The sequence below is a fragment of the Tachysurus vachellii genome, chromosome 15 (assembly GCF_030014155.1).
Source record: "Tachysurus vachellii isolate PV-2020 chromosome 15, HZAU_Pvac_v1, whole genome shotgun sequence".
Taxonomy (NCBI): Eukaryota; Metazoa; Chordata; class Actinopteri; order Siluriformes; family Bagridae; genus Tachysurus; species Tachysurus vachellii.
The window spans coordinates 22,513,231-22,535,730 of record NC_083474.1 but is presented as its reverse complement, the minus strand read 5'-3'; the positions used below and the strand labels follow the sequence as shown (position 1 = coordinate 22,535,730).

Here is a 22,500-nt window from a genome sequence, read left to right as displayed (position 1 = left end):
TTGACTATTGCACTGTGGTCCAACTACAGCGACACAAACACACAAACAATGTCTCCATGACTCCATCGTACCCAAAACCAGTAAAGCCATTTCACAGTTTACTGGTGCAGACCGACCCGGTGATGCACGGCCCGGCCGGGCGAGGTTAATAAAAACATTTAGCCGTAATCGCTTCCCTTTACCTCTCTCTCTCTCTCTCTCTCTCTCTCTCTCTCTCTCTCTCTCTCTCTCTCTCACTTGCTTTCCCGTCCCATTAAATTAAATTGCCTAGGTGCTCTATGGAGAGCTTTAAAGCTGCACAGGGGGTCTGGAGGACTTGGGGGGAGGGGGGGTGGTCTTCAATTTTCTTGCTTTTTAATGGAGGATTTAGACGCGGTATGATGTGCTCAGTGGAGCTAAACTCTTGGAGGAGAAAGAGAAGGGGGTAAATTTAGCGACTCGAGAGCCTGAACTCCAGCTTTCTCAGCTTTACTTCTGCATTAAACATGAGCCTGGGTCTCTGCGTCAGCCTCTTTCCTTCTTCCTCCTCCTTCTCCTCCTCCTCCTCCTTGTCTCAGTTCCTCGGCTGTCTCTCTGTCAGCGATGTACATGTTTTGCCTTTTCCTTTCTGAAAGCCGGGTGCATGTACGTTATTAATGCCGGTCGCGTAGCTCCGATAGCACGGCTGTGAAGAGTGTCAGACTTTCACCTCATGCTATAATGAGATGATGTGAGGAGAATGTCTGGTGTCTGCTGGTGAGACCAACATTTTTTGACCCTCTTACCTCCACATGAACCCCAAAGATCATCATCTCTAATCACACACCACCAGGAGGCACTAGACTATTTTTACTATAGGACAAAAAAACTTAATGTTGTTGTGTCCGTGTTAATGATTTGACGTGTTTGTCGTGCCTCACTCCACGCTACTTTAAGAATTTGTAGTGTTTCATCAAATGTTGATATCAAACCCATTTCTCCTTTCTGAGATGTTCCAAAAAGCAGCTCAAATTTATCTTCAGCACTAAAATTTAGTGTAAGCTTATCAACAGAGGAAAAAACACACATCTCTACTCATCGAAAATGCTTCATAAGTCTATAAAAGTCCTCACCTGGACGGACCTCTAGCTGAAGACCTCGTCCATGTTCCTTGCTATTGAGACCTGCCGCGGTTGTTACCCAGAACACGACACGTTTGTAGTTCATTCTAACTTTGTCATTTGTTTATGTTTTTCTTTTTTTTCATTCTCTTTCTTATTTTGTTCCTTGTTGTTTTGTCTGTCTTTATCGGTGTTGTGGTTTTCGTCACCATTGTCGTGTCTACAGCTCGCCCTGTGGGTAAGTACCCATCGTATGAGTCTTCCATTGCATGAACCTCCTCTACTTTTTCTTTAACTCCTTAACCTACTAACCTGTCAGTCTGGATTATTACTAACAAACCCAAATCCTTGGTAGAAGATCTTCTAGGACTAAATTTACTCAGTAAGTCTTTTTCCACTGCATGGAACAGGTCCCGAAGGTTCTTGTACTTTTTTTTTTGTTTGTAACTGCTCAAGATGTTTTTACTGGCCTGTGCCATTTGAGCTCACAGCAGAAATTAATTATTAGATTAAACTTTTCATGTCTCTTATTCCATGTCAATTCTGGATTGGTCAGAAGGTGTCGATTTATCTTCTGTAACAGAAGCTCTGACTGCGAATCATCGGTTTATATTTAGGCGCTTGCGTTTTATAGCGACGTCGCTTGTCCAGCAGACGTCACACTAATAATTATAAATTAAAAAAGTGTGTAACGTGTGAAACGCGTGTTGTCGTTTTCTGTAAGGAGACGTTTATTTAAAGTTACTCGGAATATGATTTTTGTCTTATAAATTTCAATAGAAGGGGGCTTAGTGGTTAGCACGTTCGCCTCACACCTCCAGGGTTGGGGGTTCGATTCCTGCCTCCGCCTTGTGTGTGTGGAGTTTGCATGTTCTCCCCGTGCCTCGGGGGTTTCCTCCGGGTACTCCGGTTTCCTCCCCCGGTCCAAAGACATGCATGGTAGGTTGATTGGCATCTCTGGAAAATTGTCCGTAGTGTGTGAGTGAATGAGAGTGTGTGTGTGTGTGTGTGCCCTGCGATGGGTTGGCACTCCGTCCAGGGTGTATCCTGCCTTGATGCCCGATGACGCCTGATATTTGTTCGGATAAGCTGTAGAAAATGAACGAGAGAGTGAGTGAGTGAGAAATTTCGATAGACAGGAAAAAAAGAGACACGACAAGGTGAAGGAACAAATGTTTGTTTATAGCTGCAATGTTTCAGGGAAGTTTTAAAGTATTGACCTACAAATGGATAAAAAAAGGGGCAAAGAATTTATTAGTAACTTAAAAATGAAACCGCTCGTAAATTGCTGTGGTGTAAGTGATATAAACACTTCATGGTTTTGTGAACATTTTGTGAATGATACTTAAATTATTTTAAAAATTAAACCAACAGTGCATGAGATTATCCAAGCAGGACTTTCAGTCATTAAGTGACATAATAATGAGCTGCTTGTAATAAAAAGCACAACGGAAAAACTTTCTTTGTTTTAGTTTGTCGCAGACCGACGCTAAGCTGGTTTAATATCAGCTCTAGCGTGATTTATGTGCTTTTCCTGTCGCGTACGCTTTAAATCGTCGGATGTGTTGTGCAGGTGTAGACTGTCACGGACTCCATAAAGGGACTTGAAGAGAACTTCTCCTTTCAGGAAACAACAAGGATCCTGTTATTTTTGGGAGTGAATCTTTTTGCTGAGTGGAAAGAAAACCAGCCAAAGTGTGAAGCAACTCAGCAGATAGTTGGACTGGATATTTAGTAGTTTTTAGTATTTTGAACCCTGCTGTGTTTTTCTGCTCAAAGTTCGCTCAACAGCAAATAAATCGAATCCGATTCGACTCATTTGAAGGAATCGAAACAAACGCGCAGAGAGTGTGTAGAAAGGTGCTCTTGAAAAGCTTTAGTGCTTCAGAAACGTGTGTTTTGCTCTAGTCTGAAAGCTCCTTTGGTTTGCTTCCAATCAACTCAAATGCAAAATGAATCGACTCGTTTGCAGGATTCGAATGACACATGCAGTGTATTTATAACAGACGTGCTCTTGCTCCAGAAATGTGTTCTGGAGATGTAGGATCTGCTGAAGATGGACTGCTTGGACATGCTGGAGATGCATGAGATTGCTGTAGATGGTTCCACTTACAGGAGACTTCATGAAGAAAGCTTTGGACTGCAGTTGAATTGATTTGATATGAACACTTTTGCGTTTACATTTCTATCGTTGATCAGTTGTTCATGTTGAAACCAGAATTAATTTCCTGGTTACACAATTTTGTCCATTTTGTACACAGCTATTGAAAAGTAATGACTCAGATGACGCAACCTCTCAGATGAGTATGAAGTTCCCTTTTGAGTCTGGTTCCTCTCGACGTTTCTACTCCATGATGTCTCAGGGAGTTTTTCCTGAACACCATCACTTTTGGTTTGATCATTAGGTATAAATTAAAAATGTAATCATTTATATGTAAATTTATATATTTCTGTCCAAAGCACTAAACAAATAAAACTCAATTGAATTGAATTGGTCACGCCTCCACCTTGTGTGTGTGGAGTTTGCATGTTCTCCCCGTGCCTCGGGGGTTTCCTCCGGGTACTCCGGTTTCCTCCCCCGGTCCAAAGACATGCATGGTAGGTTGATTGGCATCTCTGGAAAATTGTCCGTAGTGTGTGATTGCGTGAGTGAATGAGAGTGTGTGTGTGTCCTGTGATGGGTTGGCACTCCGTCCAGGGTGTATCCTGCCTTGATGCCCGATGACGCCTGAGATAGGCACAGGCTCCCCGTGACCCAAGGTAGTTCGGATAAGTGGTAGAAAATGAATGAATTGAATTGGATTCAATAAATTATTTAAACTCGTTATTAATGTAACAAATGATTCGTTCGTTTGAGTCGACTCGGGTTCCACGCTCAAATCTTTTTTTCCTGATTTCTGCGTTCGACTGCCTTTTACTTTTCACCATCATTATAATTCTGACCAATTGAATTTTAATTACGTGACAAGCAAGAAACGAACGGACCTGATACTCCTTCAGAAATGAAGATGGAGTAGCGACATTGCTCTCTGTCAGGCTCCATGCTGCTCATTGTGGGAGTTATCGTAGCTTTGGGTAACTTTACCCCACAAGTAATTGCTGCTCCATCTCTTGAGGCGGATTGGATGGTCTCCTAGATACATGTATTTGTTTTCAGCATGATTTTTGATCCTGGAAATTTTTCCCTTATAGTACATAGTCTTTTTTTCTGGTTCTGAGTTATCGTTGTTTGATTATTGCTGTGAGGAAGCCAAGAAGCATGTGTCATGGTGGCAGTTAAACTCTAATTCATGTGTGGAACGTTTGAAGCCAACAAACCACAGATCTTCTAGGGAGTAGGACTGGAAGACGATAATACTTTATCTCCACAGTAACTCCCGCTGCCGTTTCCTGCCTTTGAAGAGAAATGAGGGAAAAACAGCTTCTTTGACACCTTGACCTTCTCATTAGCATGACATCTGTGGTGCTTTGCGCAGAAAGCGAGTCCGAGAGGAAGGCTGGAGGAGTAGCGACGGATGGTGCTGGTGCTGTAAGGTTGATGCTTGTAGAGGATGGAGAAAGGGGATGAAGGGTCTAATTGGTTCATTAGAGTTTAAGCACCATGAGCTTTTTTTTGCTTCTAAGTGATGTAAAGAATGAAGACCTCGGCTTGTATTTTTTAACTCCTGTTGATAAAATTAATTGAAAGGTGTAAAAGGTCTTAAAATGTCACCAAATGTTATTCTGTTAAAGTTAACTCTTAATCCCTATTCGGGCGGGATTAGTTTTACGTGGGGACGTGGGGGTAAAGTAATTATTACCAGAGCTTCTCTGTGATTTTAGTCCCGTCCGAATGTGCCATCTCGGTAATCATTACGGACAATGTCAGGAAAGATTATGGCGACTTTTACCTTCTGTAAAAAGGTCCGGAAAAATTCCGTCATTTCCTGTTTAAAAGTAGTTTTTGGCACGTTTTGCAAGCATGGAGGTGCCATGTTGTCTGTTTGCGCACGTGATAACAGGAAGCAACGTCATACGCACATGACGACAAGGAGGTTACTGTGGTGCGTAAAGCGAGTTACCCCTCCCACTTCTGCTAGTTGTACTCAGATGTCTTGTCCCGTGCGAATTGGCCAATTAATATTACAGACGTCCTGAGGTAAAATTGCATTACTCCACATCCCCTAAAATCACCGAGAAGCTCTGGTAATAATTACTTTACCCCCACGTCCCCACGTAAAACTAATCCCGTCCGAATAGGGCTTTTGTAGGTCACATGACCATAACATGAAGAAGACAATCTCCGAACTTCTCTGACTGTCATGTGTCCTATTAAACACCATACATATTTGATTTGTTCTCATTTTAAACTTTATTTTCAGTAACAGATGATGGAAAAGAGGTTCTGCTTTTTTCACACCGCTCTCAATTCTTTACCAACAAAAAAAAAAAATAGACGAATTTTAAACCTGATGTTATTTCTCTTAGTCCAAACCTAATAGGACTTTCCCCTTAAATACCCTTAGCAAAAAATTCTATTCATTTTTGAGAGCAAGCACACAACGCTCGAGGCGGCATTCTCATGGGTACGTCTACGCTAGTTTTAGTGAGCTGGAGGACCACAACGTATTTCTGAGGAGCACTACAGCAGCAGAACCGCTCCTGTAATATTTTAAACATGAAGCATTGTGGGTTCTGCTGTGGCCAGTTACGCATCAATGCCTCTGTGTACATTAATTATTGAGAAGAAGAAGAATTTTATTTACTCTCTTTGTTGGACGGAAAAGTACGTGTTCGTTTTATTCTAAACAGATGTTCAGAGTCTCGTGTAGAATGAACTGACAAAAAAAGAAATAACGTGAAATAATTTTATGGGACAATTTTGAGAAGTTCTAAAATTCATCAAACGATTATAAGGGAATTATTGAAGTGTATGAGTTATGATGAATAATGGAGGCACGAAGCACAATGACTAACCCTCACTGGTGTAATGCTCGGACATTGTCCGTCATTCATCCTGACTCCTCCTCCTTCTCATCCTGGATGAATGGCTTCTTGTAGTTTCACTGGCAACATCCACACCCCTTAACTGATAGCATAAATGCTGCTGCATGAAATCCCTGGATGTCCGTGTACTATTTAGCTTCCTAAACGTTCCGTGTTTGCTTTTCTGATCCAGCGCCACCGCAGTTCGTGATCCGACCACGGGACCAGATCGTGGCTCAGGGTCGTACGGCGACGTTTCCATGTGAGACCAAGGGGAATCCTCAGCCTGCTGTGTTCTGGCAGAAGGAAGGCAGCCAGGTAAGTTAAAACCTTTAGCGTTCATCCACAACGTTTATATAAAGCAGTGATTATTTCTGGACTTCCTGTAATGTGATAATTACTGACGTTTCTCATTAAGGTGATTCTCACCATATGCTCATCGTCATACAGGTCATAATGGCTGCTTTTCAAATTTGCTATCCAATTTAATAATTTTGTCTGAATAAATACAGGAAATTGTAGAATATCCCTCTTTCATTCTGTATATACACATGTTCATGATTAAATAAGACGTGAAGTAATTAAGTAATTACTGCAGAAAGAACCCATTCGCTCACACTCGATAATAATGGGCTGGACATCCATCATGCGTTCACGACTAGAATGGTTAATTAGAAGAAACAAACACACACACACACACACACACACACACACACTCACATGCACAACATAGACTTATCATTTTGCTGCATTTAATACATTAATTGGTGTAAATTCCTCTGAAAGTCAGGTTTCAGGGCCAAAAAAGGAAAGAATGTATAAAAATAATGGGTATGAAGGGCAGGGCTGGTGCCATCATGCTAAGCATTAAGTAGGATGAGGGACCATTAGCAAAGCTTGGTCATTATTCTGCTAATTAGCAAAAACTGTTGAGGGAATCTGAATTAGCATCGAATCACCTCTGACTCACCTCGATCTTTCGGTTGGGTCGACTGTACAGGGAAGGTTGTTCTTATTAAAGAGCTTTTTATTCATTGGAATTTAAACTAGTCCCTGGTAGACATGGGGAAAGTAACATTCAGGCCTAGACATGGGACAGTAGTTAGACTTTGTCACTGTCGGGCGAAATCCTCGTATCTCCAAAACCGTTATTTTTCAGGAAATTAAAAAAACGCCGTACCTTATCTGCAGTGCACAGGGTTTAGTCCGTATTGCAGTGGATTGTCTTGCGCTAAATTCCTGTCCTCAGACGAGCACCAGAACTAGCGGGGGTCAAGATTTTTTTTTCTTTGAGCCCAGTGTTTTGAAGACATTTACCTCAGAAGACGTGTTGATTCGTTGCGACTCTTCTTGAGGAGAAATATGCCGTGAAGCTCTCCCACGGAGTGAGGAAGAGGTGGACAGTTGAAGTGTCCAATGGAGTTATGAGATTTGCGCTCAAGCTATTTTTAAGACTTTAGATTGGTTAATAACTTGTAAAAATAACAGACCCACGTGGGGACTGACCAATAGCATCGATATGTGAAAAAATATGAAATTGACCAAATTTGGACATACGAGGTTTCCGCCCGACAGCGACGACTTAATGACTTCACTTTTTTAATTCATTAATTAATTTAAGTAACTTTTGATACTTTTATAAATGTTTTGAAATTTTATCTTATAAATGCTTGAAGCTTCAAACTTCTCCTGTTAGCAGTCATTTAATCATTTAACTAAAGATTTATTTTTAACATATCAAAAAAAAAAAAGAAATATTGATTTGAATTTTCTTTTACAAATAAACGTTTACTGTATGATGACCAACTTCGCACAACCCTTACAAAAAAATCTCTTTTGTTTTATATGTGAGCGTCAAAAGAATAGAATCACCTGAAAAATAAACGATTTGTTAAAATAATCACATGTAAAATAAAAAAAAACGTGTGAAAAAAATAAAACAACATGAAAAATACCATATGAAAAATTTATATATAATTAATTAATTAATTAATTATATACTAATTTTCAATGGCTTTTGGACCACTGGGTTTAAACACAAGCACTTGCCTGTAAACAAAAAAAAGGGGATAGAAAATGCAGACCGACAAAAGCAATTTTGAAGACGTGAAAAATGCGATATCCCCTAAAGAACATGTTCCAACAGTTTGAATCTCATCTGCATTTACATCTTACTTGAATTTCATTCGTAATTTTATCGACGTTATATGTTAATATTTAGGGGTCCAAGCACCGAAATGAACTGTTTTGTTAAAGGAAATTTCAGGAACAGTTAAAAAAAGCAGGACTTCATTATGGAGTGAATTAGAGCTGAGGACCTTGAACTCGGAGTTGGTTTTAGTACTTTGGTAGATTTAGAAGTTAAAGTAGTCTCTACAACTTTGAGAACCACTGCAATGTCTTTTGTTAGGATCCATTTTCCATGAATGGATGTTAAAGTATTTGTATATATTTGTGTATTTAATATAGACCTTGAAAAATGGCTACGTTAAACTGCTAAGACGATGGTTCTGGACCTAATATACAGTATCTCCACCCACTTTGCATAACTCTGGTGTAACTTCTGACTAGTGCTCGAGTCTGAGGTCTGAATAACGCAGTTGGGTTCATGTTCATGTTCTGCACTGCTTATATTTAGCACAGAGCAGGAAAGCTGATCATACTTCTACTCAGGTTTCCTTCAGCTTCACCTCCACAGGAATCTCAGCTTCTAACTACTCCACTTTCCTCCTTATTGTTTGTTTGTGCAGAACCTGCTGTTTCCCAACCAGCCGCAACAACCCAACAGTCGCTTCTCTGTCTCGCCCAGCGGAGATCTGACCATCACGGGCGTGCAGCGAGCAGACGGAGGCTACTACATCTGCCAGGCGCTGACGGTCGCTGGCAGCATCCTCGCCAAAGCTCAACTGGAAGTAACAGATGGTGAGTGATGTAGAAGGATGGAGCTTCTTTTTTGCTTCTTGGTTTTTCTCTCTGTTTTTTTTTTATTTATTATTATTTTATTTTAGAATGTGCTCTATTTGATCTGTTCTGTTCTATCTGAGCTATTCATGATGTCTTTACTGATATGAAACGGGTACCTGAAATATACAAATTCATTCCTTATATAAAGAAAAGTTACACGTATGATTTACATATTTTCTTTTCTTTTTCTTTTCTTTTTTCCCACATGAAGACCATTTTTTCCCACATTTGTTTATTAACATTTAATTTTTTTTATTTAACATTTGCTTTTTCTATATGGTTTTATTTTTAGCTTTTTTTTATGTTGGTATTTTTCATGTTGTTTTATTTTTTTCACAAGTTTTTTTTTATTTTACATGTGACTATTTTAACAAATCGTTTATTTTTCAGGTGATTCTATTCTTTTGACGCTCACATATAAAACAAGAGTTTATTTGTAAAAGAAAATTCAAATCAATATTTCTTTTTTTTTTGGATATGTTAAAAATAAATCTTTAGTTAAATGGCTGCTTTATAAAGTTTTATAAAAGTATCAAAAGTTTTTTTTTCTTTTTTTAACATACGATTAACTTCAGAGATTAAATTCTAATTTTATGTTATATGTTAAAATGAGTGGGTCATATAACAGTGAACTTCCTGACTTACTGTCATGTTACAGAGCCACAGCCCTAGTGCAATTTCACGTGACTGTAAGTTTTTCAGACGTGATCATGTGAGAAAGCGCCTGCCGTGTCACGTAATCACGTAATCAGATGGAAAAAAATAAATAATCAACTTAAGAAATATTTAAAAATGAAACAATATTCCCCAAAATAAAAATAAACTACAGAAACAAATATAAACACACACACACACATTTTTAGTATTATGACTTTTGTATAAGGATCGCTATTTTTAAAACACAAAATTTTTTTTTTTTTAATTTTGGTGAATTTTGGCATTTTGAGGTAAAAAGGCATTTAAACATTTCATATATGAACATAATGACTCACTCACTCACTCATTTTCTACCACTTATCCGAACTACCTCGGGTCACGGGGAGCCTGTGCCTATCTCAGGCGTCAAGGCAGGATACACCCTGGACGGAGTGCCAACCCATCACAGGGCACACACACACTCTCATTCACTCACGCAATCACACACTACGGACAATTTTCCAGAGATGCCAATCAACCTACCATGCATGTCTTTGGACCGGGGGGAGGAAACCGGAGTACCCGGAGGAAACCCCCGAGGCACGGGGAGAACATGCAAACTCCACACACACAAGGCGGAGGCGGGAATCGAACCCACAACCCTGGAGGTGTGAGGCGAACGTGCTAACCACTAAGCCACCATGCCACCGTGCCCCCCCTGCACATAATTAGTTTTGAATAATTCCAAACCATCTTGAATTGTCTCTCTCTCTCTCTCTCTCACACACACACATGCAGTCACTCAATCTTCAATCTGGTAAATCTTTATATTTTTTGTCAGAAAGGTTTAGAGAAGCCGCCTCTCTCTCTTTCTTTCTCTCTCTCTTTCTCTCTCTCTCTCTCTTTCTCTCCTCCTGCTTTCTATCTCTCTCTTCCCTGTCCTTGTGTTTCAGTTCACCTTATTCATCTTTCCGACCTTTCTGTGATTCACGAGCAGACCCTGTACCGAGCACGGCTCTGTAGCAGAAGCACTTGAGCAGCATGTCTTTGTGCGGCGTTTCTATTGACGCCGTGGGCCGAGTTGGAATTTGTCCTTGATTTTTTTTTTCCCCGAGCAGCATCGATTGTGCAGCACAAAGCGAACTGAGCAGCACGCTTGATGTCACAGATTCTGCTTCCTCACAGTGTTGTTATAGCAACTACACTATAAAGAAAAGAGGAGGAAAAAAGTTAGCTTTTATTAGGGTTTTTTTTGTTCTAAAAAATCAAAAGAAGTGCCCTTGATTTCATGATGAAAAGTTATAATTCTCTGCAATAAACTGCAACAGTTTTTTTTTTTTTTTTTGAGCAGGAACCTTTATAAAGAATATTTTAGAAAGCTGCTAAGATTAATTGTACAAGGTGTCCCAAAGTGTTTTATTTCTCTTAACATGACAGCAATTTACCGATACTGACCAAGTGTTGCTCGTTAGGACGACACATCATACTTTTTATGCGTATAGCTTTACATTTAGTATTGAGGAACATCTGCGAATAAAGTTAGTTCCAGCTCTTGTTTACGTTTTAGCAGCTATAAACAGAACTTCCTTAAGTTAATGATATAAAAAATCTCAGTTTTCGTTTCCTACAGATTTAATGTTGTTTGCTGCAGAGTACTGACACTAGAGACTCCTTCTCTAACTGATACATAAACATCTTCTTGCACTTGGACCTGTGTAAGGAAACTATAATGTGTTAGAGCAATATTTTATAGAATTTAATCACCACCTTCCAACTAATCACAATACAGAACTCATCACACGGTGATATAAACCTGCTTCACTTCTGGACGTCTTTAACATTTTATGTTTGTGTTTGTTTTTTTAGAGAGAAAACGCTTTCTCTTGCTGAAACATATCGACAGATTGTGAAAGAGTATAGTGAAGAAAAGCAGTAGCGAGGGATTAGTCGGAAAAGCGTAGTGCAAGGGTAGAGGATCACGGTCGCACCTGCAGTTCTAACAGTGTGATTTAGTGAGCTGAGGGGCAACAGGAGTCCGACAGGTTCAAGGAGAAACGTAATGAGAAATTCCTGATGCAGACAGCACCAAGGCCCCTTTAATCTAAGAGTCCAACCATCTCCTCATCAATCTGTCATGTCATTCCTGCACACAAACACTCTCTCTCTCTCTCTCTCTCTCTCTCTCTCACACACACACAGAGACACTTATTCAGTCAAGGTTTTTTTTCGTCACTCCATCATGGCTTCCGAATACACATACTCGGGACCATCACTCTGGCAGAGAGGGATTAGATACTGTCTGATCTTAGTGAGTGGCAGCGCTAGCTTGAAGCTTGCTGTTGAGGATATTAGCACAAAAAAATAAATCTTATAAAAATCTAGATCGGAAAACTGTCTTTGGATTTTCTTAAAACTTTTTCAATGCCAGCTTGAAAATATTTTGATCTTAAATTAGATTTTGAACATTTCTGGCTGCTCACAAATTATATTTTGGTACATAAATAAAGATTCAAGATCCCCGGTTCGATAAGTAGAGTCCGCTGTTCATCTGGGTTTCCTCTGGGTTCTTTTTATATAAGTTTTCTCCCTTATCTCAAAAACATGCCATTACATGAACTGGCAATTACTGCCATTACATCTCTGCCCCACCACAAATAGTAGTGAAATTATCTCTCACAGAACTGTGTGTTCATCCTTAAAAATGTTCTTGAGGGTGGTCATGTTTTTTGCAACTCATGTCTGGCTCACCAATTAGCTGTCATCCTTTACAAACGTTTTTATAACAAATAACATGCCGTGTTTGACAATCATGACCATGACAATCTCAGACAGATAGTAAGGCTGAAAAGAGTCTGTTAATTATTTAAAAATAGCCTTGACTTAAGGGATGTAATTCTTGATACGGTTTAGAATATTTTTTTTATTCTTACACCTTGACATGTCTCATACAAATGGTCTACCTGTGCCACACTGCATAATGATTAATCTTTGTTTTTCCTTCTTTAAAAGATTATTAAATACTCCTGGCTGGCTCACCAATTAGATCTTAATACATGTACACATGAAATTGCATGCAGCGGGTCTTTTTCTGTTTGTTTGTTTTGTTTGTTTGGTTTTGCTTTTTTCCTCCCTGAATGATGCTCCCTAATTTAGAGAGATCATACACAGTGGAAATTCTTTCATACCTCTTTGCTGCTGAGCTGAGTTTGATGTGCAAAACGTCTATAATTCACACCATGTAAGGCACTTTCACACAACAGACAGTTTACTTGTCCCTCAAAGAATATATCAAGGCAGATGTTTAATCGATAGATGTTTATGTATGTATCTATTTCTATGAATTAGTTGTGTGGAGGTTAGTTTACTTTCATATGAACAATGCATTATAATGTTCATATACAAAGAGTGAAGCTTCAAGAATATACTGTAATAGTCAAATGTTTTTTGTGATGTTTTGATGGTGCACTGATAGGTGGTCAGCTTCAAGAATAACCAATTACAGTCTTAAATCGAGAATTATAATTAATCCACACCACAATCTATCACCTAATGATGCTAGCTTTCTGGCTAGCAGGAGGAAAGAGTGATATATCTGAACATCTTAATTTGGGTTAAAATAAGCTTAGCCTAATCCTCTTTGATATATCAAAATGCCATCTTTTCAACCCCTTGCCCTGTTCAGCATTGCTTCTGAGATTTCAACAGTATAAATACCATCCTTCATGGCAAAGGTAAATGCATAAAATCCACAGAGGTAGTGTCCAGCACCTCACCGAGAGCTAGAGAGGATGAAGGATGTTAGGAGAAACAATCAGAAAGGTTAAAGGTAGATGCTGTAATTAGTACCCTCAGGTCTGCTCTCATTAATCCATAGCAGCTCATTATAACAGCCTCGAGGCCAAGAGACAATGTATTATTCACCTCTCAGAGATAAAAGCTTGCCACCGGTCCAAGAATTATAGATTAAAGAACCTTTTTAGAACCTAGCACTTTGCAAATATTAGGCCAACATTTCTTAAAAAAAAGTAAAGGAAAGGCAAAACTGTTCTGTGGATATTTGGAAAAGCAATATTAATATGGCCTTGAGAAAGGACCACATATTCATGGAAAAAACATATATTTTTATGTTATATATTATAATTTAGAATACAAACAGCTTTTCCTCATCATTTGCAGGTGTCGGATTTTGCTTCTCATGACCAGAGTGAGCTCTTTATTGTTACTGCACAATATTATAGTACTATATGTTTGACATTTACTGGATCTTGGCTAAATTGCCTAAAGGAACTTGCTAGAAAACCAAAAGAAAGCAAGCAAACCACCTCATTTCTACCACATCAGTGAAAAAAGAGTCAGCTATTTTCCGGCTCCTTCTCAGAAAGCATAGTTATGTTCCACAGGTTGAACCACAACATCTGTAGCTAGGTCTGGCATTCTTCTATCATCTATCTGCTCATTATGATAAACCTGGTGGCTAATGATAACAATTTCACAACATTTCAAATAGTTTGGTGTAAATGGTGAACTCATTGAGGTTCTTTCTCATTTGGTCAGTGCTGACAGACAGGCCACCGCCAATCATCCGCCAAGGCCCAGCCAATCAGTCCCTGGGTGTGGACAGTGTAGCTCTGTTAAAGTGCCAAGCATCTGGAGAACCTGTTCCCACCATCAGCTGGCTGAAGGATGGTGTGAGTCTGCTGGGTAAAGATCCTCGCATGTCCTTGCAGGAGCTTGGCAGCCTTCAGATCAAGAACATAAGGGTGAGAGTGAAATAAAACACGTTTATATGTTGAAAACATGTTTTTTTTTCTTTTCTTCCTGTCTGTTTCTTCTCCTTCACCTATTCCGAGTGCTATAATATTATAACATCAAACATAACCTTGTTCGGTGTAATGTAATCTTTTTTTGTACAAGACAAACTTTGATAGATGGTAAAATACACGCGTCTTTATTTATTGTTCGTATATGTGAAGCTGGCTGTCAAACACTATGGGTGTCTAAGTATGATGTATAAGCTTAGCTGTATTCAATCAGATATTGGTAAGACATAGCACGCTCAGGCTGAGGGAAATCATATTGCATTAAAGAGATGAATGCAAAATATTGATTTCGGTAAATTGTTTGATACTATCACTTAGTTAAATGACAGGTCTCCCAAGCATCATTTGTGGAAGCTTGGACAGAGTCCAATTGTGTGGATCTATCCATACACACACATAGACTACTATATTGAATTTAAGTCCCTCACCCCCTATTTGTCCTCGATGGAATATCCATTATGGCTGACAGAGCTGCCCGGCACTGACATTTTATCTAATAAATGAAGGCAAGGCACAGTGATGAAAGGTAACAAACAATGCAAGGAAGATTACATAAAAGTTGCAGGGGATAGACGCCAGCTGTCATCAGTCCAGGAAGGTTTTAGCCACTGTCCGCTCTAAGCACATTAGCCCACCTTTTGTTGCTGTTGGAGGAACAGTTGGTACATTTGCCAGCAGGGTAAATGTAGGAGTGTACACAGCAGAATTCATTAACCACATTAGCATCAGCACTTACCACAAATGGGTTACATTGGTGTTCTTGCTTTCCCTGTCCTGCGATGTGTCATGGTACTCTTGAGATGTTGAGAGCATTTTAAATGAAAAGTTAAGGATTTTAAATGATCTGTTTGCAGCTTTCCGATTCTGGGATCTACACCTGTGTGGCCGCTAGCTCGAGTGGCGAAACGTCATGGAGCGCCTTCCTGGAAGTGAAAGGTACTCCATTCGATAATAAACAAGTCAACTACAGTAGATTTGTAAAGTTCGTCGTGACAAACTTTGATGTTGGCTTTGATGATGCAAGTATTCGCAAAGGCCGGTGCTTTTTGGAGGCGAGTGGACAAAAGGATCAGTGTTACGTTTGGAGGCAAGTGGACAGAAAGCTAGGGTGCCAAAACATTTGAAGGCAACTGGAGACAAGCCTGTGAGGTTATCAAAACATATATCAAAACACTCAGAACAATGAGGGGAACTTCCTCAAGAGTATTCGGATAACCTCACAGGCTTGTCTCCAGTTGCCTTCAAATGTTTTGGCACCCTAGCTTTCTGTCCACTTGCCTCCAAACGTAACACTGATCCTTTTGTCCACTCACCTCCAAAAAACACCAGCCTTTGCGAATACTTGCTTTGTCAAAGCCAACATCAAAGTTAAGATTTGTTTTTCTTTTTTTTTTTGCCATCAAACAGTAAATGAGAACTAAATGGAGTTAGGAACTAAAGTCACTAAGAGTGGAAGAAACAGAACAGGAATCATTCAAGCTGACCAGTGATGTGTCATTATTGTGATGTCAGTCACTACTTTACATAGTATTTATAAAATGAAGCGTTTGACACTTGACAATGTAAATGCAAGGCAATCTGATCAAGTTATCATGTCTAGAAGCACGTGAGTAAACATGAAGATCATCTTATCTTTTATCTTTTCTCTCAGAATCTGGTGGTATGGTGTTGATCAAGAACAGAGAAAATGTAGAACTTCCTGGTCCACCCTCCAAACCTCAGGTCACTGACGTCACCAAGAACAGCGTGTCTCTGTCCTGGCAGCCGGGCCTGGCTGGAGGCTCGCCCATCACTTCATATGTGATCGAAGCATTCAGGTATAGATGAGTGGAGAGGGATTTGGCATCTGGCTTTGGTTTGAGCTCCTCAAATAAAATAGCCTATAATGGCATCTTTTAGCTGCTGATTATGCATAAAATCTGTAATGTGGATCTAATCTGCAGCTCTCTTTATGTCAGCTACATTGCAAAGTCAGTATTCTCAATTTACTATCGAGTAAATTACCTTCCTAATGTTCAAATGAAGTCATCAGGTCTTCATTGGAGTCTCACTCATTTGTGAAATGGATTTTTTTCTGCATCTCTCAGCCAATCTGTGAGTAACAGCTGGCAGACGGTAGCTGATCACGTTAAAACCACCCAGTTCACTGTTAAAAGCCTTCGACCCAACACCATCTACCTGTTCATGGTGCGTGCTGTCAACACACAGGGCCTAAGTGACCCCAGCCCCATGTCTGAACCAGTACGAACCCAAGGTAAGGTCTTACATGGTTTTTAATACTTTTTCTGAATTTTCTCATCAGGAACTGATTGGATTCCTTTACAGGAAGCCAGTGTAAGGCAAGAAAATAAAAAGTTTTTTAAACCAGTTTGTTTTAGCAGAGAGGTCAGAAGTTGCTTTGTTGGGAAATCATCTGACCCCAATGAGTTAACCTGTACTCCAGCCATCAGATAAACCCATTAGGTCCCAGCTCAGAGCAAACATCTTTCACTTTTGGAGTTGGTAATTGAGTTTGGGTCATTCCCTGCTACCGTAATGATCATAACTGAGAGAAATGGCCAACCTCAAACTGGAAACAGATTCGATTAAAAAACCATGAAGCCCCTGGTCTGTTCATTAGGTCTGGACTTGAAGGTCTAAGTGCAGAGTTCAGGTATGCTGCATTAAACCACAGTGCTCTTCAGTTTTGGATGCTGATTGGTTGATTTATTTTCTGTAATTAGCCATTCCGATCCTGGGGTTGTATCGATGCACTCGTTGTAATAAATTATTGTTTCTATAGTAACGTCTTAGATGTAGACTTGTATAGTGGAACTATACAAGTCTAAACTAAACTAAACAAAACTAAACAGAATCCAAAGCTTATAAATGGATTGAAATACATTACTTGCTATTACACAAAAAAACTAAATGTATGGTTACAGTATGTGGTGAAGTTTTCACTGAAGACATATTTACATGTACCATTTATGGAAGGAGTCTCCAGTGCCAGCTCAGTGACATATTAAGTTTTGCGACAATGTTTTTAGCACTAACGGGACATTGTAACATGACAAGTGGAGGGTTTATTTTTTTTGAGAGAGAGCAGAAATAGAGAAAACAAAGAAACAAAGAATACTGTACAATACGATAAAGAAACAACTGTTTATAGCTTTTAAAATGTAAGTGATAACAGAAACATTCATTCATTCACTCATCCTCTACCGCTTATCCGAACTACCTCGGGTCACGGGGAGCCTGTGCCTATCTCAGGCGTCACCGGGCATCAAGGCAGGATACACCCTGGACGGAGTGCCAACCCATCGCAGGGCACACACACACTCTCTCATTCACTCACGCAATCACACACTACGGACAATTTTCCAGAGATGCCAATCAACCTACCATGCATGTCTTTGGACCGGGGGAGGAAACCAGAGTACCCGGAGGAAACCCCCGAGGCACGGGGAGAACATGCAAACTCCACACACACAAGGCGGAGGCGGGAATCGAACCCCCAACCCTGGAGGTGTGAGGCGAACGTGCTAACCACTAAGCCACCGTGCCCCCCCATAACAGAAACATGTCTCACAATATTAGATGTTACTATAAAAGGATAAAAATGTAGCAACAATTGTTCTATTATTATATATATATATATTGCTAATCAAGTTTTTTTATATATAGCATAGTGCAGTATATAGTGTAAGTATGAGTTGCAAGCTTGTAAATCTAATGTCTCTTTATCTTCTGCAGACATCAGTCCTCCAGCAAAGGGTATAGATCACAGGCATGTACAGAAAGAGCTGGGTGAGGTCATCATCCGACTACACAACCCCGTGGTCCTCAGCCCCACCACCATTCAGGTCACCTGGACCGTAAGTCTGACCTTTCAGTACTCAGTGATTCAGTGTTGAGCTGTGGAGATGAAATTACTTTCGAAGGTCAAAGACAGAGTATTTTGCAATGGTAGAAATAAACACAAAATCAAGCAAACTGGAGGATTGTGTCCATTAATGTGCGTGGAAGACGAGCAGAGCTCTCATAGAAAGTCATTACAAACGTGTCTTCAGTGGGAGGAGTTTAAAGAAGAATCCAGCGTTTGTCCAGTTTTAGCAGTTCTCTGGGAAAAAATAATAAAGCACAAACAACTCTAAAAGAAAATTAGCGTTTTTAAGCACAGCGATCACAAAAGAACCCTTCATGCAATCCTGAAGGCACTGCAAAGTCTGCTCCGGGCTTTCTCGCTTCATCACTGAATCTTAAACGGCTGTATAAATTGATGTACAGTAGAAACTCTTTGTCTTTGGGAAAGTGCCATTTTGATTAATTGCCGATTCTGACTCAAATACGTTTGGAGGAAGGGAATATGTTTGTGATTGTTCTGTCAGTCACACGCAATCAACACAGAACAACACCAGCAGCCATCTGGAGCTTCATCAATCAAAAATCAGACTCTCTTCTCCATTAACATAGAAATGGTGAGATGTAACTAATCGTAGGTTCATCGTTCAAATGAGTCAATGTATGTTTATATCGTCTCTCGCTTTTTTTAATTGAGAGTTTACAGTTTCGCTGTAGCATTTAGCGTTTTTGACGCCTTGCTATGGCAATACAAGAGACAAAATAAAAGCAGACAAAAGTCAGAGCAAATGCAAATAAAATACTCTGGGACAAGCTAAGTAAAGATTTGCTCCTGGTTGTGGTTACTTTTGTCTTGCGATGACTTTATCTAGGTATACATTTATAAGCCTTGGTCTCTTGAGCCTATAGAAAGCAAGGGGCGGAGCTGTGGTCTGTGTATATTTCTTGGTATTTATTTGGACGCATCTAGAAAAAAAACTACATTAAAAAACGAAGGAAATGTCACTCCTTGATATATCTGCTTTTTTTTTTCCAAGGCTTTTTACATTCAAAAATTCTGTTCATATATTTTGGAGCAAACTTGAGCCTTGATATATTCATGCAGTGAAATTTACTGTTATTTAATTTTTAACGATCAGGAGATCAGGTGTTTTGAAGTGTACTGTATATACATTACTCAGGAATAATATTTAGGAATATTCTGGAAATTTTACCTTTTAAGTCATTGCGTATCGAAACCCTGAGGCAGCCAGGTCTGTTTTCTATAAGCACCAAACATTTCAGCATTTCTTAAAAAAAAAAAAAAAAGGTTGGACAGCAGCGGGGAGGAGAGTCGAGGAGAGGAACCATTCAGCTGATATCGTTTGGCTGAAGGGGGACAAAAAAACAGCTGTTTAATATCTCTGCCTGAGCGCCGAGCTATCTGCTGCCCTCCAGCTGAACAGACATTAGAGTGAGTTATGCCTCGTTATGTCCTTCTCGCTAAAAAAATCCCGCTCTTTTCCTGAGCGGCGGCTGTCGAGGAGCGAGTCGAGGTGGCCTTCGTCTTCTAGCGTGATGTGATAACGCTGCAAGTGCGAAGTTGTAACTTGCTGAAACGGTCGTGCTGTTTTTTTTTTAGCGTGAAGTGAGCAGGTCTCCTGTCTCGCTCTATACTGACAGATTAATTCATCAATGTTACAAACTGGGAGCGTTTACAAGAAAAAAAGTGTTTTTGTTTATGAAAATTGTTTGTATCCTATGAGTTTGCGGAAGTATAAAGAGTGTGACGTTTAAGCTTGTGAGTGGATTGAAGACAACACACAAGAAGTCAGAACTGATCGAGTCTTAAGTGCCGTTTATTCACAATGCTTTTCACTCACTCATCTTCTACCGTTTATCCAAACTACCTCGGGTCACGGGGAGCCTGTGCCTATCTCAGGTGTCATCGGGAATCAAGGCAGGATACACCCTGGACGGAGTGCCAACCCATCACAGGGCACACACACACACACACACTCTCATTCACTCACACAATCACACACTATGGACAATTTTCCAGAGATGCCAATCAACCTACCATGCCTTTGGACCGGGGGAGGAAACCGGAGGAAACCCCCGAGGCACGGGGAGAACATGCAAACTCCACACACACAAGGCGGAGGTGGGAATCGAACCCCCAACCCTGGAGGTGTGAGGCGAACGTGCTAACCACTAAACCACCGTGCTCCCCACAATGCTTTTCAAATATAGCAGAATTTCAAAGAAGTGACTCAATTCGGTGAGAGTTATGGAGTGGTGCTGCTCCTCGGAGACGTGCGTGGGTCTGGAGGCCTGGTAGGCTTACAGCAGTGCCCAGGAAGCTGGCAGTCAGTAGCAGGCTAAGGGCACGTCGGCCTCGCTGTCCAGCAGTCACTCTGTAAATAACAAGAAGGAGAAAAGCTTGTTAGTCTGACCATCACTTTCCCTTTACCTGTGTACACCCTTTACACCACTCTCTCTTCTTCTTAAGGGTGAACAGTTTGCAGAGTTGGTCGCCGCTCTTTTTGGCACATTTTCACCTCCCCACCCTGCAGCCACACGCTTCCTAGATACCTAAAATATCAGTGTTGCTGAAATGTTCCATGGTCTAATGGTTACAGTCCGTTCAGCATCCCGGCAGGAGGAGCAGGAGGAGCAGGAGGAGCAGGAGGAGCAGGAACAGCGGCGCTGCACGCTTAACGCCACAAAAGAAAAAAAATTTCATTTGGTTACTTCAAATTGTGTAATGCAACTCCATAATTAAGACAAATTAGACATTCGGATTAGAACAAAAGTAATGACGCCCTATACAGTAAATGGAATATTCACACGTGTCTGTAGAAGCTGATGCATCGCAGTGGCTGAGCTACATTATTGGATGATTTAGCACACGTCATGCTTATGAGGTGCTTGCTTGCTTTATGTTCTTATGTAAAGCTTAGTAGATTTTAGAGAGCCATGATTAGATTTAGGAACCTAGATTTATGGCATACATATATGAAATTTTGTCCTAAATAAAATTCCCAATGTTTTGCTCGTGTCAAATCACGGTAATATTGTGTAATGAACTCTTATGATGCATGATAATGGCGCATAATTCATGGATCATAAATATTTACTCTGCATCATGGCTTTCACAGAAAGCCTTACCGGAATTTTCTGCTTCCGGAAATAATTCCCTGGATGTCGTGCTCACGATCTTGTCTCTTGCCCGAGGCTTTCGCAGGCCATGTTGTCAGTAGTGATGTCTGATGTCATGCAGCTTTTACAGATCATGTGGGGTTTGTGTATGTATCCCTGAGAGAGGTCACTAAAAGCTTTTTTATTGAAGTGAACATGAGGTTTCCTGTAGATGTTAGTTTTCGCTTGGGCACCGAGGCTTTTAAAATAAATGGTAAATGCAGCGATTACTTCACGTGAATCGAACATGCCGAATCGTGAGTCGTGCTCGAATTAATAAGATTCGGGATTATTACAGTATGTGCAGGAAGATTGATGAATAAAATGTAAGCATACATTGTTGTCTTCTTCTCCCTCTGCTTGCAGGTGGACCGCCAGTCTCAGTTCATCCAGGGATACAGAGTTTTGTACAGGCAGGTGTCGGGGCTGTCATCGCCGGGGCCTTGGCTGACCCAGGACGTGAAGGTTTCTTCTGAGAGGACCATCATGCTCTCCTCGCTGAAAAAAGGCATCGTGTACGAGGTCAAAGTCCGACCGTACTTCAACGAGTTCCAGGGAATGGACAGTGAATCGAAGACGGCGAGGACGAGCGAAGAACGTAAGACGCTATAAAGAAGTTTCGCATTAGGAAATAAAACATCCTCACGTCAATGTTTTGTATACATTTGATCACTATTCAGTGCCATCAGAAGTGACGAGATGTTGAACAATGCGTGCATTTGTTCCTAAATGAACCCTGAGGTTGTTTTCTGGTCTTTGTGGTGGTGTTTATTGGTTACAGATCGCACTAATAACACTACACGGGCATGTGTAAAATGTAGGTGAGTTTGAGAGTTATCTGAGGTTCTGTGTATATACTGTACACACTCTTTATATGTGTTTAATCTTGTGTGTATATACACACTCTTTATATGTACTGTATCTTGTGTGTATATACACACTCTTTATATGTGTTTAATCTTGTGTGTATATACACACTCTTTATATGTGTTTAATCTTGTTCCTCTTATTAT

General features: G+C 40.2%; 1 protein-coding gene across 9 annotated transcripts in view; it reads left to right on the top strand.

Annotated features, from left to right (window-relative positions):
- The window catches only part of robo2 (roundabout, axon guidance receptor, homolog 2 (Drosophila)), a 232,080-nt gene that overhangs the window by 158,774 nt on the left and 50,806 nt on the right, over nt 1-22,500 (top strand). For 5 of the 9 annotated variants that reach the window (XM_060887915.1, XM_060887911.1, XM_060887907.1 and 2 more), the window contains exons 7-15: nt 1,306-1,317; nt 6,238-6,362; nt 8,795-8,966; nt 14,199-14,404; nt 15,319-15,400; nt 16,116-16,281; nt 16,552-16,718; nt 18,200-18,321; nt 21,854-22,085. In XM_060887915.1, the coding sequence (XP_060743898.1) occupies nt 1,306-1,317; nt 6,238-6,362; nt 8,795-8,966; nt 14,199-14,404; nt 15,319-15,400; nt 16,116-16,281; nt 16,552-16,718; nt 18,200-18,321; nt 21,854-22,085 (1,284 nt within the window). The remainder of the gene's footprint in view (nt 1-1,305; nt 1,318-6,237; nt 6,363-8,794; nt 8,967-14,198; nt 14,405-15,318; nt 15,401-16,115; nt 16,282-16,551; nt 16,719-18,199; nt 18,322-21,853; nt 22,086-22,500) is intronic. The other 4 variants (XM_060887912.1, XM_060887908.1, XM_060887914.1 and 1 more) reach the window with 1 other exon arrangement.